This window comes from Emydura macquarii, unplaced genomic scaffold, assembly GCF_026122565.2.
Source record: "Emydura macquarii macquarii isolate MOO-44397 ecotype Brisbane River unplaced genomic scaffold, CSIRO-AGI_Emac_v2 contig_2481, whole genome shotgun sequence".
Lineage (NCBI taxonomy): Eukaryota > Metazoa > Chordata > Testudines > Chelidae > Emydura > Emydura macquarii.
The window spans coordinates 290,858-303,326 of NW_027132618.1; the positions used below are offsets into that span (position 1 = coordinate 290,858).

The following is a 12,469-nucleotide window of genomic DNA, read 5'->3' on the forward strand; positions in this document are numbered from 1 at the left end:
TGTTAAAGGGTAACAGAACTTCTGTTACTAGTGGCTCAGGAGAATGAAAGATTCCATGTTGAATTTGCTGGGCTGGCAATTAATGTTTTATATTTGTAAACTGAACACAACCGCTGATAAATTAGGAGCCATCTGTATAAAGATTTTTAAATGAACAAATACTTTCAAGGATTACTTTTAACTATATGTACATTTGTAGACAATTTTTAGTAGTTTTATTTTAAAAAGCAGTGCAACAATTTGCTCAATAGTATTCACCTCTTGTATGTGATGAATTGCTGAGGGGTGTCTGTGTTTATGTGAACAGTGACGTGTTAGTCAATATTATGTATAATTATTATGTATAATTTTGGTACTTGTGTGCATAATCAGGTTTAAATTCCTAGTCTACTAAAAGTTGGAAGTCCTGCCATATGTCATTCAAGAAGTAATTTTCTCCAGATTTGTAAGGTTTCCAATTTTTTTCCAATAATCAAATTTTCATATTAGTTCAGACATTAACACATGCACTCCTCACATATTTGCCTGTGCTAGGTTATGTGTAAAATATATATCTTAAAAATGTGGAGATGATCTATGTAATGTGAAAGAAGTGTCTTGTGGAAATCAAAACTTTGTTTGGATGTTATTCAGGAAGGTGATATGCCAATTCACGAACTACTTAGCCTTTATGGCTATGATGGTACAGTCCCACTCCGAGAAGAGGAAGATGAAGAAGATGAAGAGGAGGAAGAGGAGGGAGAAGATGATGAAGATGTTGATAATGATGACAACAGTGGGTGTAGTGGAGAAAACAAAGTAAGTGACTGTACTAATTGGAAAAATTTTCCGATGCAGTTGTCTAGTACCATGTCCTGAAACTCTGAACTAGTTTGCACCCTTCTTCTAGTTTAGTCACTAGTAGTACATAAAAGCCCTGCACGGATGTGGAAGATGCCAAACCACAACAGAACATAAGAACGGCCATACTGAGTCAGACCCATGGTCCATCTAGCCCCGTATCCTGTCTTCCAATAGTGCCAATGCCAGGTGCTTCAGAGGGAATGAACACAACAGGTAATCATAGAGTGATCCATCCCATCATCCACTCCCAGCTTCTGGTAGTTAGAGGCTAGAGACATCTAGCGCATGGGGTTGCATCCCTGACCATCTTGGCTAATAGCCATTGGTGGACCTATCCTCCATGAAATTATCCAGTTCTTTTCTGAACCCTGTTATAGTTTAGGCCTTCACAACATCCCCTGATAACAAGTTTCACAGTTGACTGCATTGTGTGAAGAAATACTTCTTTTTGTTTGTTTTAAACCTTCTGCCTATTAATTTCATTGGGTGAGCCCCAGTTCTTGTGTGATATGAAGGAGTGTATAACACTTCCTTATTCACTTTCTCCACACTAGTCATGATTTTATTGATCGCTATCATCTCCCCTCTAGTCATCTGTTTTCCAAGATGGCAAGTCCCAGTCTTTTTCTCTCTCTCCTCCTACGGAAGCTGTTCCAGACTGTGATGTAGCAAGGGCAGAGGGCAGTAGGAGAGGGCTCAAAGGGAGGTATGTAAGCCCCAGAATGCTCAGGGCTCTGTTCCCTGCAGACTAGCTAGTAGTCATGAGGGGGGCAATTAGGAGCAGCTGAGGCCAATTAAGGCCCAGCCAGGTGCTTGATAAAAACCCTCTGCTCCAGACGGACAGAGCGTGAGCTGGAGGAGTAGGAGTGCCGTGCTGTGGGCAGGAGTGCAGAGTTGTGTGAAGGAGCCAGAAGGAGTGCAGAGTGTGTGGAGGAGCAGAAAGGGGTGCTGAGGAAGGTACCGGGCTCAAGAAGCCAGAAGGACAGAGGGGAGAATTAGCTCAGGGGAAAAAACGGCAGCTGTGAGTACGGTGCCAGCAGCCATAGCTGCTACTCATAGGACCCCTGGGCTGGGATCCAGAGGAGCGGGCGGGTCCGGGTCCCCGCCCCCCTCCCTGGGGAGACGGGGTAACTGGTGACGCCCTGGCCCACCACGAGAGGCAAAAGCTTGAGACCCACTAGGGTGAAGCCGGCTGCTTGCCACACTTGGTGTGAGGAGTGGGATTCTATCGTGCAGTGGACTTAAACCAGGATGGTTCTAACCCACCCCACTCCCAAGATGGAGGACATGGTAAAAGCCCTGGTGCAAGCCACAGCTGCCCAGCAGGAAGCGACCGGGGTCCAGGCGGTAGCCTAACAGGAGGCCGTACAGTTGCAGCAGACCAACCACCTGCTGATGAGCCAGACTGCCCAGGACCGGGCCCTACTTCAGGAGGTGGTAGGACAGTTGAAAGTCCTGGTGGAGCGAGGCGGCAGCTAAGACGGGGCGCGGACCATACGGGCCAGCAACTGCCTACAGAAAATGACGCAGGAGGATGATATAGAGGCATATCTTTTGGCCTTTGAGAGAACAGCCCTGCGGGAGGCCCGGCCCAAGATCAGTGGGCCAGTATCCTTGCCCCTTTCCTAGAGGGAGAGTCTTAGAAGGCCTATTATGATATGACGGCGGAAGCTGCTGCGGACTACCCCCAGCTGAAGGCTGAAATCCTGGTCAGATCTGGGGTGGCGGTAGCAGTGCGAGCCAAGAGGTTCCATGAATGGTGATACAGTGAGGACATAGCGCCACGGTCCCAGCTGTTCGATCTAATCCACATAGCAGCCCAGTGCCCCCAACGGGGACGAACCCATGCAGTGCAATCTGGGAGGTCACGGGCGGTGCTGTGGTCTTATCGGCTTGGTAGGGGTTGTAACGGCCCCCCCATGGGTATACCAGGCCAGTAAAGATTAATGGAATCAAAGCCATGGCCCTGGTAGATTCTGGGAGAGCCGTCATGCTGGTCTCCGGGAAGTTGGTGGGGCGAGACCAGCTGACCCAGGCCAAACACACAGGGATAACCTGCGTGCACGGGACTATGAATTTCTACCCTTCGGTCCCAGTGCGGATTGAGATCCAGGGGAATATCACCCGGGTGACAGCAGGGGTGGTCCCTAGGCTCCCCTACCCGGTCGTGATCGGTAGAGATTTTCCCAGGTTCGAGAACCTACTCCCCCCAGTAGAGCCCGGGGTGGATGGAAAACCCCTGACTGAGACCAAGGCTCGGGCAGCCATCCCTGTCCCCGCTTTTGCTGGATTTGCCCAAGAAGTATTTTCAGCCCCCCCGGAAGACCCCAGAAATCCAGATGGGAAAGGAGGGCGGATAAAAGATTAGGGATGCGAATACTGGCTGGGAACCAGAAAGCTGCCCTGATCGGTAGGCGAACCCGTTCGGGAGGCCAGGAGACCGCTTAAACTAGTGAGGACCCAGAGGCGGTTCCCAGTGCCAGTAGGAGCGACCCCGGGGACAAAGGTGAGGTTGGGCCCCTAGAGGTGGATCAGTTAGGTCCCCTACAGGGGAATTTTGGGCAAGACCAGACCAATGACCCACTATATGTAAATGTGAGGGAGGAGGTAGCGGAGATAGATGGCGTGCCCGTGGAGGGCAAGACCAAGAGCCCGGACTGTACTATGTCCTGAGATGTGACCTGCTATACCATGTGGCACAAACACGGGGGAAGGAGGTGGGGCAACTCTTGGTGCCACGGAAACACACCAAGACAGTATTGGAGCTGGCCCATAGTCATTTATTCAGGGGACACTTAAGAGCAGATAAGACCTTGGACCGAATTCTGAGAAGGTTTTACTGGCCAGGAATATGGGCAGAGGTCCAATGATACTGCATCTCCTGCCCGGAGGGTGCCAATTATACATCCCCCGGCCACACTTGCAAGCCCCATTAGTGATCCTATCCATTATTGAAGTTCCTTTTGAGAGGATAGCTATAGACCTGGTGGGGTCACTAGAATGATTGGCACGGGGCCGTCGAAATGTGCTCGTCATTCTGGACTATGCCACATGGTACCCTGAAGCCATTCCGTTAAGAAACCCCACATCCAAGGCAATCGCGAAGGAACTACACCAGGTCTTCGCTAGGATGGGCATTACCAAGGAAATCTTGACAGACCAAGGGACCCCCTTTATGTTCAAATTAATGAAAGATATTTGTACCCTGCTCTGCATCCAGGTCATGCAGACCTCAGTATATCATCCGCAAACGGATGGCCTGGTCGAGAGGTTTAATCACACCCTCAAGAGCATGATATGTAAGGTAGTGGTGCAGGATGGGAAGGATTGGGATGCCCTGTTACCATACTTGATGTTTGCGATACGGGAGGTCCCTCAGGCATCCACTGGGTTCTCTCCCTCCGAGCTATTATACGGTCACCATCCACGGGTTATATTAGATATTGCCAAAGAGGACTGGGAGGAACAGCTCAACTCAGGGAAGAATGACGTCGAGCACGTGGCACAGATGCGGGAACGGATAGCCCGGGTGACTCCCATAGTGCGGAAGCACCTGGAGAAAGCCCAAAAGACCCAGCGGACCTACTATAACTGATGGGCACGGAGGTTTCAGCCAGGGAAGCAGGTTATGGTGCTGGTGCCAACAGCGGAGAGCAAGCTCCTGTACGAAGTCGTAGAAGCAGTCGGAGACCTAAACTATAAGGTGAGGCATCCAGACTGCCGGAAGCCGACACAACTGTACCATGTTAACCTGCTGAAGCCCTGGCGGGACCAGTCACCCAAGAAGTAACCCCCCAGATAGGCGCCACACAGGGGGAGGTGAGAATATCCCCCGAACTAACCCCCGAACAGCGGACGGAAGTTATTGACATGGTCCGGCGAAACCAGGACATGTTCTCCAAGCAGCCCGGTCGTACGACGGTGGTCCAGCATCATATCATCACCAACCCTGGGATGAGGGTGACGATAAACCCATACCGGATCCCCGAGGCCAAGAGGGAAGAAATTAGGATGGAAGTAAGAAGGATGTTGGAACTTGGGGTTACTGAAGAGTCCCACAGCCACTGGTCCAGCCCGATCGTCCTAGTCCCCAAGCCTGATGACATCCTGCGGTTCTGTAATGATTTCAGGAAGCTGAATGAGATATCTAAATTCGATGTCTACCCGATCCTGCATATTGATGAGCTAGTGGACCAGTTGGGCAAGGCCTAATACCTGACCACCCTGGACCTGACCAAGGGCGACTGGCAAATCCCCTTAGCCAAAGATGCCAAAGAGAAGACCGCCTTCTCCACGCCCGATGGCCTGTTTCAATATACCCTCCTCCCCTTCAGACTCCATGGAGCCCCCGCAACATTCCAAAAGCTGATGGACCAATTACTGAGACCCCACACCAAGTATGCGGCTGCCTATCTGGATGACATGGTCATCCATAGCCCCGACTGGGAAACGCACCTGGGGAAGGTAGAGGCGGTGCTCAACTCCCTCCGGAAAGCTGACCTCACTGCAAACCGCCTCAAGTGCGCAGTAGGGCTGGCCGAGGCCAAATACCTGGTGTGTTAATGTCTGTAGGTTCACTGACACATTTTGAGTCCCAAGTATGAGAATTTTTGGAAAAGCTAGTGCTTCATGTGAACAAAATTGTGAAATTGACCTACCCCTTGATCCTTAGATCTGAATACTGCATATCTTCACAAACAGCTTTAAAAAATTAGGTCTGTATACCTGCAGTGTTCCTGGTGAAACAGAGAATTACTCTGTTATGCAAATCCAGCATATCCCCATCCCTGCTCAAAGCCTGATTGGATAAAGGATGCCAAATATAATCTCTCTCAAATTAACCCCTGTATCTCACACAGAGAAAATGACTCAGTTCACACAAATGTGGCGGTTTTTATCGTTTCTCATGGGATAAACTGCAACCCTAATTTTCCATGCTGGAAAACCTAGATACCGTGGTGAACTCTGGTTAGCTCATCTAGAACTTAATGTTAAACCTGACCTGCTTAAAATATTTATTTTTACACAATCTATATCAATACTTTGTGTAATGCATCTAAACAATTTTTGTGGTTGTCCACAGCCAGGACCTATAATTTGTAGCACTACAACCCATGCTCCATTATTATGTATACAATATCCTCTTTTGTTGTTTGAAATTTCTTAAAATAACTGTTACAAAAGAGATAGATGTTTCTGTGGTGCAGAAGATGTAACTGGTCTCCTGTTTGCTTCATTGTATTTAAGGAGGAGACCATAAAGGATTCATCAGGTCAGGAGGATGAGACACAGTCATCCAATGGTGACCCAGCACCATCTGTTGCTTCTCAAGATCCACAGGAGATAATTCACCCACGTCGATGTAAATATTTTGATACAAGTATGTGCTGTTCAGTACTAAGCCCCATCATCTAAATTGTCATAATTTTATTAAGAACTGGAATTATTGCAATATTGAGTTACTAAAAATTCTAAGCTTACTGCTTATAAGTGTTTGTCCAGATCTCTTTTTCTTCACCCACTGCTGTTCTTTATTATCAAGTCACTTAAACATAGGCTTTTTGTTGTCCACTGTCCTTTAGCATGTAATAAAGCATCTTTCTTTTTCACAAGTCATGGACTTTGTATAGTTCTATTAAAGGAAGAGTGTAGGATTAAATTCGGTGCAAAATTTAAAAAGAAAAGCAAAACTTAAGGTCAGTAGAAATGCTTTCAATAACTTCATTTCAGTGGAAAGATAGCCACTAGTCCTGCAAACAAGTCCACATGGGCATGCCTCTACACCTCTGCAAAGCTCTCTTGCAACCCACATCGAGCCCCAGTGACTTCAGTGGTCTGTCTGCCCATGTGGACCACATCAAAGGATGAGGGCAAATATTCCTCTGCAATGTTTGTAACCTTGCATTGTTTTATTGCCCAACTGTGGTCTGTGATGCACTTGCTGGTGGTCCAAGTAGTGTTGGTTTACCTCCTTATTTTCATCTGATAATTCACACTAAAAAGACAATAAAATACTTTGTTTTCTTATATAACTATTCCAAGTAAGCAGTTGTTGTAGTTGCTACATGGAGGCTAATTGATCATAAATGTAAAAGGTGCTGGGCCACAAGACAGTATCTGTTAAGTTGTGGTCTATTCCATGAAAAACTTTGAGAAGCCTTGTGCTAGTGAATAAGAACTAGAAAATGAATTTGACAAGGAACAAAAATAAAACTGCTTATTTTTTATTGTCTAATCTCAGAGTAATGGAAAAATGAATAAAAACAATCAAACTAAAATAAACTTTAAAAATTATTTCAGGTTTTAATAAACTGAGGTGGGGATAATAACAGAGACATTTTAAAATATTTTACTTGACAGCATCATTTTCAGGGCTACCATTTCCCTGCTCCATACTTCCACTTTTCTTTTGTGTGTCTGTTTCTTAGAGGTGCTTAAAATTCACTCTTGCAGCCCCTTGGAACTGCTAATCTAGTGTTGTGGAACCCTCCCCATACGCAGCCCTCATTGCTGTTGAAATACCACTTGCCTGAGTCTCAAATCTTCATTCTCCTAATGAGTAGCCAAGCCATTTGGATAACCAAATATTTCACTGTGTGGGGTAATCATTTCTACCAAAGGAAGGTAAAATGTTTCATTCCTGGAATTTGGAGTCCTTGATCTATATATTTACAGCAAACATTATCACCTTAAAGCTTGTTTATAGCTCCATATACCCAGTGCTTTAAAAGGAAGGAAATTAAAATTTAAAGTTCTTCACTTCTACATCACTAATTATGTCCTAGAAATGTTACTTTCACGTTCATTATTTGGGTTGCAGTAGCACCTAGGACTGTAGTCATGAACCAAGACTCGTTGTGCTAGGCACTCCATAAACACAACAGGAAAAGACAATATTTGCCCTAGAGAGCTTACAATCTACATAACATTCTCCTTTTAATGTTTATAGAACACAGATGTCCTAGGTTAGTTTTTGGTTCTTCTGCCAATGTTTAACAGAATACTGATTTGCTTTTAATAAAAGGGACTTTCTTTCTACTGCCAGTTTCTTACATGCTGTGCATAAAAACCACATTAACGTGGCTGCTTTCAACACTGTGTGGAAGACAGTTGTTCCTTACCATGCAAATGATAGTCCCTAATACAGACTGTTACTCAACATCCCTTAAAGACCTATATCTTGACTTAAGGACCCCTAAATGTTAAATTCACTATAGCAAATGCAATTACCAGATGTCACCAGTATTAAGGACTCTGCTTTCTCAGTGCACTCTGTGGCTATCTGAGCTGAGTGAGCTGTGAAGTCCAGCACTCCTAAATGTCACTGCAGCCTGAGCAGGTAACAGCTGGATTTGGAGTGCCCCACCTGTTGTGGTGCTCTAATGTACATACAGTTCAGCATTGGCTAGCATTGGTGCCAGTGTTGCTGTACAGATGAGGAAAGACAGGGCAGGATGCAGGATCTGAAACAAAATGAGTGTGTCTAGCCTTACATTGAAAGTAAGGAGAACCTGGGTTTCAGTGTAATCACTAAAGACACTGGCATGCCTGCAGAGAACAACTGTACCTGATCAGCCTATACTAGTAGAGTTGGATGAAGGGGAATGAAATCTGATGGTGAGGCCTAAAAAATAGACTGTTCACTTATTTGGATCTTAAAAACGTACAACCTTCTTCCTGTTTGCTGTCTTTCCAATTAACAGGATGTTTAACCACTCTGGTTAAGCACATTAGCTGTTGTTTTTTCTTCTAAGGCAGAATGAGGTGCCTTTCAACCGGAAGATAGACAAAGTTGTGGTGATCTCTTGCTTTGCTCTTCAGTCATGAGATCCCAGCTCTATGTTAATTCACAGAAAGGTGGTTGTTACATCACAGCTCAGGACCCAAATAGCCAGCCAGCGATGGCTTTGAGCAATCCGTTTCCAAGACATCTTTTACTGGAATATAATGTTGGTCTGGATGGGATTTATGGTATTAATGTCTGAAAAATTTCTTGTAGACAGTGAAATAGAAGAAGAATCTGAGGAAGATGAAGATTATATTCCTTCAGAAGACTGGAAAAAGGTAACATTTGAGGACTCGCTATTAAGGATATATCTTTATCAAATATGCATTCTTAAAATGCAGTGCACTGTTGGTTATTCCAGGCACAAGTGGATATTGTGTCCTATCAGCACAAGGAAACAGGAAATAAGAGGTCACTGGCTTTAGTTCCTAAAAACAGACTCCTTTTGGCTAATTTTCAGTTGATCCAGAAGGTGGAAATGATCATCCGACTTGACAACCTGGTGTTTTTAGTTATCTTTAGCTTGTTTTCTATAAATAATTTCATAATACTTTTGCAGTTAAAAAAACAAATACTGCTAAGTTAAGACTTTTAAACTTTGCTTTCTCTTCACTCTCTGTTTTCTGAAGTTCATGGTGATTTCCACTCCCTTCAGGGACAAGGACCACTTTGCATGGGAGTAGCCTCCATGTTTGAGATTCCCATTCTGACTTCCTTTGCCTGGAGTCCAGAGCCTCTGCTTAGCAGTTTCCCTCAAAAACCTCTGTCAGTTATAGGGCTAGCTGCATCTCTGTCCCCTCTCAGTAGAGCCCTGCAAATCTGCGGATATTCATGGACCATTTTTGTGGATCGCGGATTGGATGCGGATACAGATTTTGTATCCGTGCAGGGCTCTGTTTCTTAAGACCTGAAGGGGTGCACTCAGAGAATCAGGCCTTTTGCCTTCAATTATCCAAGGGTAGATCACTACAAGGCTCGGCTATGGGCTATAGAGCCTTGTGTATCAACTGTGCTTACCCCAGCAGGTCTGACTGGTTTTGACACCAGTTCTTTTGGGGAGTTTTGGTCCCTGTTTTTACCAGTGATCACAGACAGCCTTTTCAAACCAAAGTGTTATTTAATCTTAGCGGTAGGAATAAAGCATAACATGAGAGGAAGTATTTTAAAACCATCTACATGCATGTTTCTTACTTAAAGATCTACCATCCTGTGATGGTGACCCAGGGAGGTCTACCTCTTCAGATGTCCCGGGGGGGGAGGAAAGGGGTGTCAGTCCGAACAGCTTCTTGGCAACAACTGCCCTAATCTCTGAACGGAGTAGTGTAGTTCTTCTGATCTGCGTCCCCAACAGTGGCTGTGTAACCTGGAGGTAGGATCTTCACAGTTAATAACTCAGGCCTTGCGTTTAAACCATGCTGAAGTGTTTACTGGGAAGTAGTGTATCTTGAGCTATTGTTTCACTTCCTGCTCATCTTTTCCAGCAGCCTGCATTTAAACTAAATGAACATATTCATACAGTGAACATCCCAATAACCGTGTCACATACAGTATTCATAAATTATCACAGAGCAGCTCTATATCCATCAGTCTCCATCTGACAGGACCAGGAGAATGTCACTTAATTTAGTGAAATAAATTCTGTTGTTTAAGTGAGAAGTGAAGTAATTGCTAGCTTTGTTCTAATTATTATTACACCTGGGGTGCTTTAATACAACTCAAATATTATATGAAGTACATGTCATTGTTTTTAATCTCAATAAGTAGATGTAGAAAATGCATATTTAATTACTCCCCTTTTTCCTCTGCCAATTATACCACATAAAGTAAATAACCATAGTAAATGTTCTGCACAATATGAAGGGTTTTTAATTAAAACCCAAAATAGAAGAAAAGGGTTGAATTTTAAGTTTAACTCATGATGACTTTGAGCTCTATAAACTATCTGCTTATTCTCCTGCTCTTCCCCACAATTTAAAAATGAACATCTTTATTGTTAATGTATGTTTCATTTAATACCCTCTCAAAGTAAATTTACATATTGGTTTTTTATTCGTGTTAGGTTTTCTCCACATATTTTTTAGGTTATTGGTGGCAGGAGTTTTTAGTGCTTAAAAGGATATTGTACATTCCATTTTTTAAAATACAAATAAGACTGTCAAAGTGCTTTATACTTGTTTGGCTTTTTTAAACAGGAAATCATGGTGGGCTCTATGTTTCAAGCTGAAATTCCAGCTGGTATATGCAAATACAAGGAGAATGAGAAAGGTGAGCTTTGACGCTATTAGCATTTCTGAAATGATTTGTTCAAGTTTCTGTAGTAAAGTCGGAGAGAAGACTTCAGACGAGACATCTTAGGAAAAATTAACTATTTACTAACTGATGTCATGTAATTTGCATAATAAAACAATGTATTCCATCATGCAGCTGTGCCTGTATTTGAAACTGTTCACATTGTACTTGGGTTGGGCCTTTGACTAGTCCAAAAATAATTGGTCATTTGATTAGTCAAAAATTGTCAAATGTCTAAAATGGTCAAATTAAAGTTAAAGCGCTAATTTATTAGAATAGTAACATCTCTAACAAAAAGAGTAAGACTTTGTGGTCTCCCATAGGTGTAGCCTTAGATACCTGTGCCTAATTACAAAAAATAAGTTACTTAAGCTATGTCTACACTGACGGCGGCAAATTCACAGCCGTCAGATTTATCCGGTTCAATTGAGCAGCATTGGCGACATGCTCAATTGATCCGGAAGTTGATCTAATAAAACCATCTCCCCAAAAAGCGTAGCACTGTGTCCACTGGTACGCATGTCCCATCAATGCAGCACAGTGCAGACGACGCGCTAAATGGAAGTTACAAAGTCGACGGGAATTACCCAAGCTACTCTGTGTAGCTTGCGTAACTCCTGTCAACTGCCACCGAATTTCACCAGCAGTGTAGACCAGGTCTTAGTGAGTTATTTTAATTCAGAGAAATGCCAATCCTAATTAACTGACGCTCTAAAAAGTGAAAGAATGGCACCATGATGCAATCAACAACAAGGTAGGCCACTGCCTACATCAGAGCACTCTAGGTATTAGACCATAATCTCATAATAAGCGGTCAGTTGACTGGCTTGCCAAGTCTTCACGTTTCACAGAGTTCTGAGGAGTTAGACAGAAAGGGAAGGGAGGAATTTACCTCTCTGGCTTGAAGTTTGCTTTTGAACCGTCTATTTTATTCTGTTAACAAATACAGTATGTGGATTACTACTAGTCCCTCTTCTTTAGTGTTGTTTGACAAACTTTGTTGGAAACAATTATATATAATATTTGAGAAATCATATACATTGGTGTAATTGAGTTCAGTAGTATACATGCTAGAGGGGACAGAGTTAAGATGGCACATGTAACTTTGACTTTGGCATTCCCTGACTTGAATGCTTAACTATTCAAGCTTAAAATTCTCTTAATGTACTTTTATGGATGTTTTAAAAAAGTCTGGGAAATATCCTGATCTAGGATTCTTTGGCTATACCACCAAATCCTCTGTCCTAGGCAGACCTTGTAAGACAAATGTTCTGTGAAACTTAGGAGCTTTGTATCTCTCCTTCTTGTAAATCAGCTGCCTTTGTAGCCCCTTTGCTCACCAGAACAGAGCCTATATTCCAACAGAATTTAGTTCTGCAGAGTAGGTATCTGCCCCAACTATAGACCTGCTGAGAAGCACAAGAAGCAAACTTCCATCCTGTGCTCCTTAATAGGTCCATAGCTAAGGTGACTCCCACCCAACTCAAATATACCCTGGGATTCTCAGATTCCCTCTCCTCTAGCTCTTCTGGTGATGTGATAGCCAAAGGA

General features: G+C 43.9%; 1 protein-coding gene across 4 annotated transcripts in view; it reads left to right on the plus strand.

Moving 5' to 3' along the window:
• MIER1 (MIER1 transcriptional regulator) overlaps window positions 1-12,469 on the plus strand; it is a 68,165-nt gene that overhangs the window by 37,357 nt on the left and 18,339 nt on the right. For 3 of the 4 annotated variants that reach the window (XM_067563337.1, XM_067563339.1, XM_067563341.1), the window contains exons 4-7: window positions 634-798; window positions 6,091-6,223; window positions 8,843-8,907; window positions 10,822-10,894. In XM_067563337.1, coding sequence (XP_067419438.1) covers window positions 634-798; window positions 6,091-6,223; window positions 8,843-8,907; window positions 10,822-10,894 — 436 coding nt within the window. The remainder of the gene's footprint in view (window positions 1-633; window positions 799-6,090; window positions 6,224-8,842; window positions 8,908-10,821; window positions 10,895-12,469) is intronic. The other variant, XM_067563338.1, reaches the window with a different exon arrangement.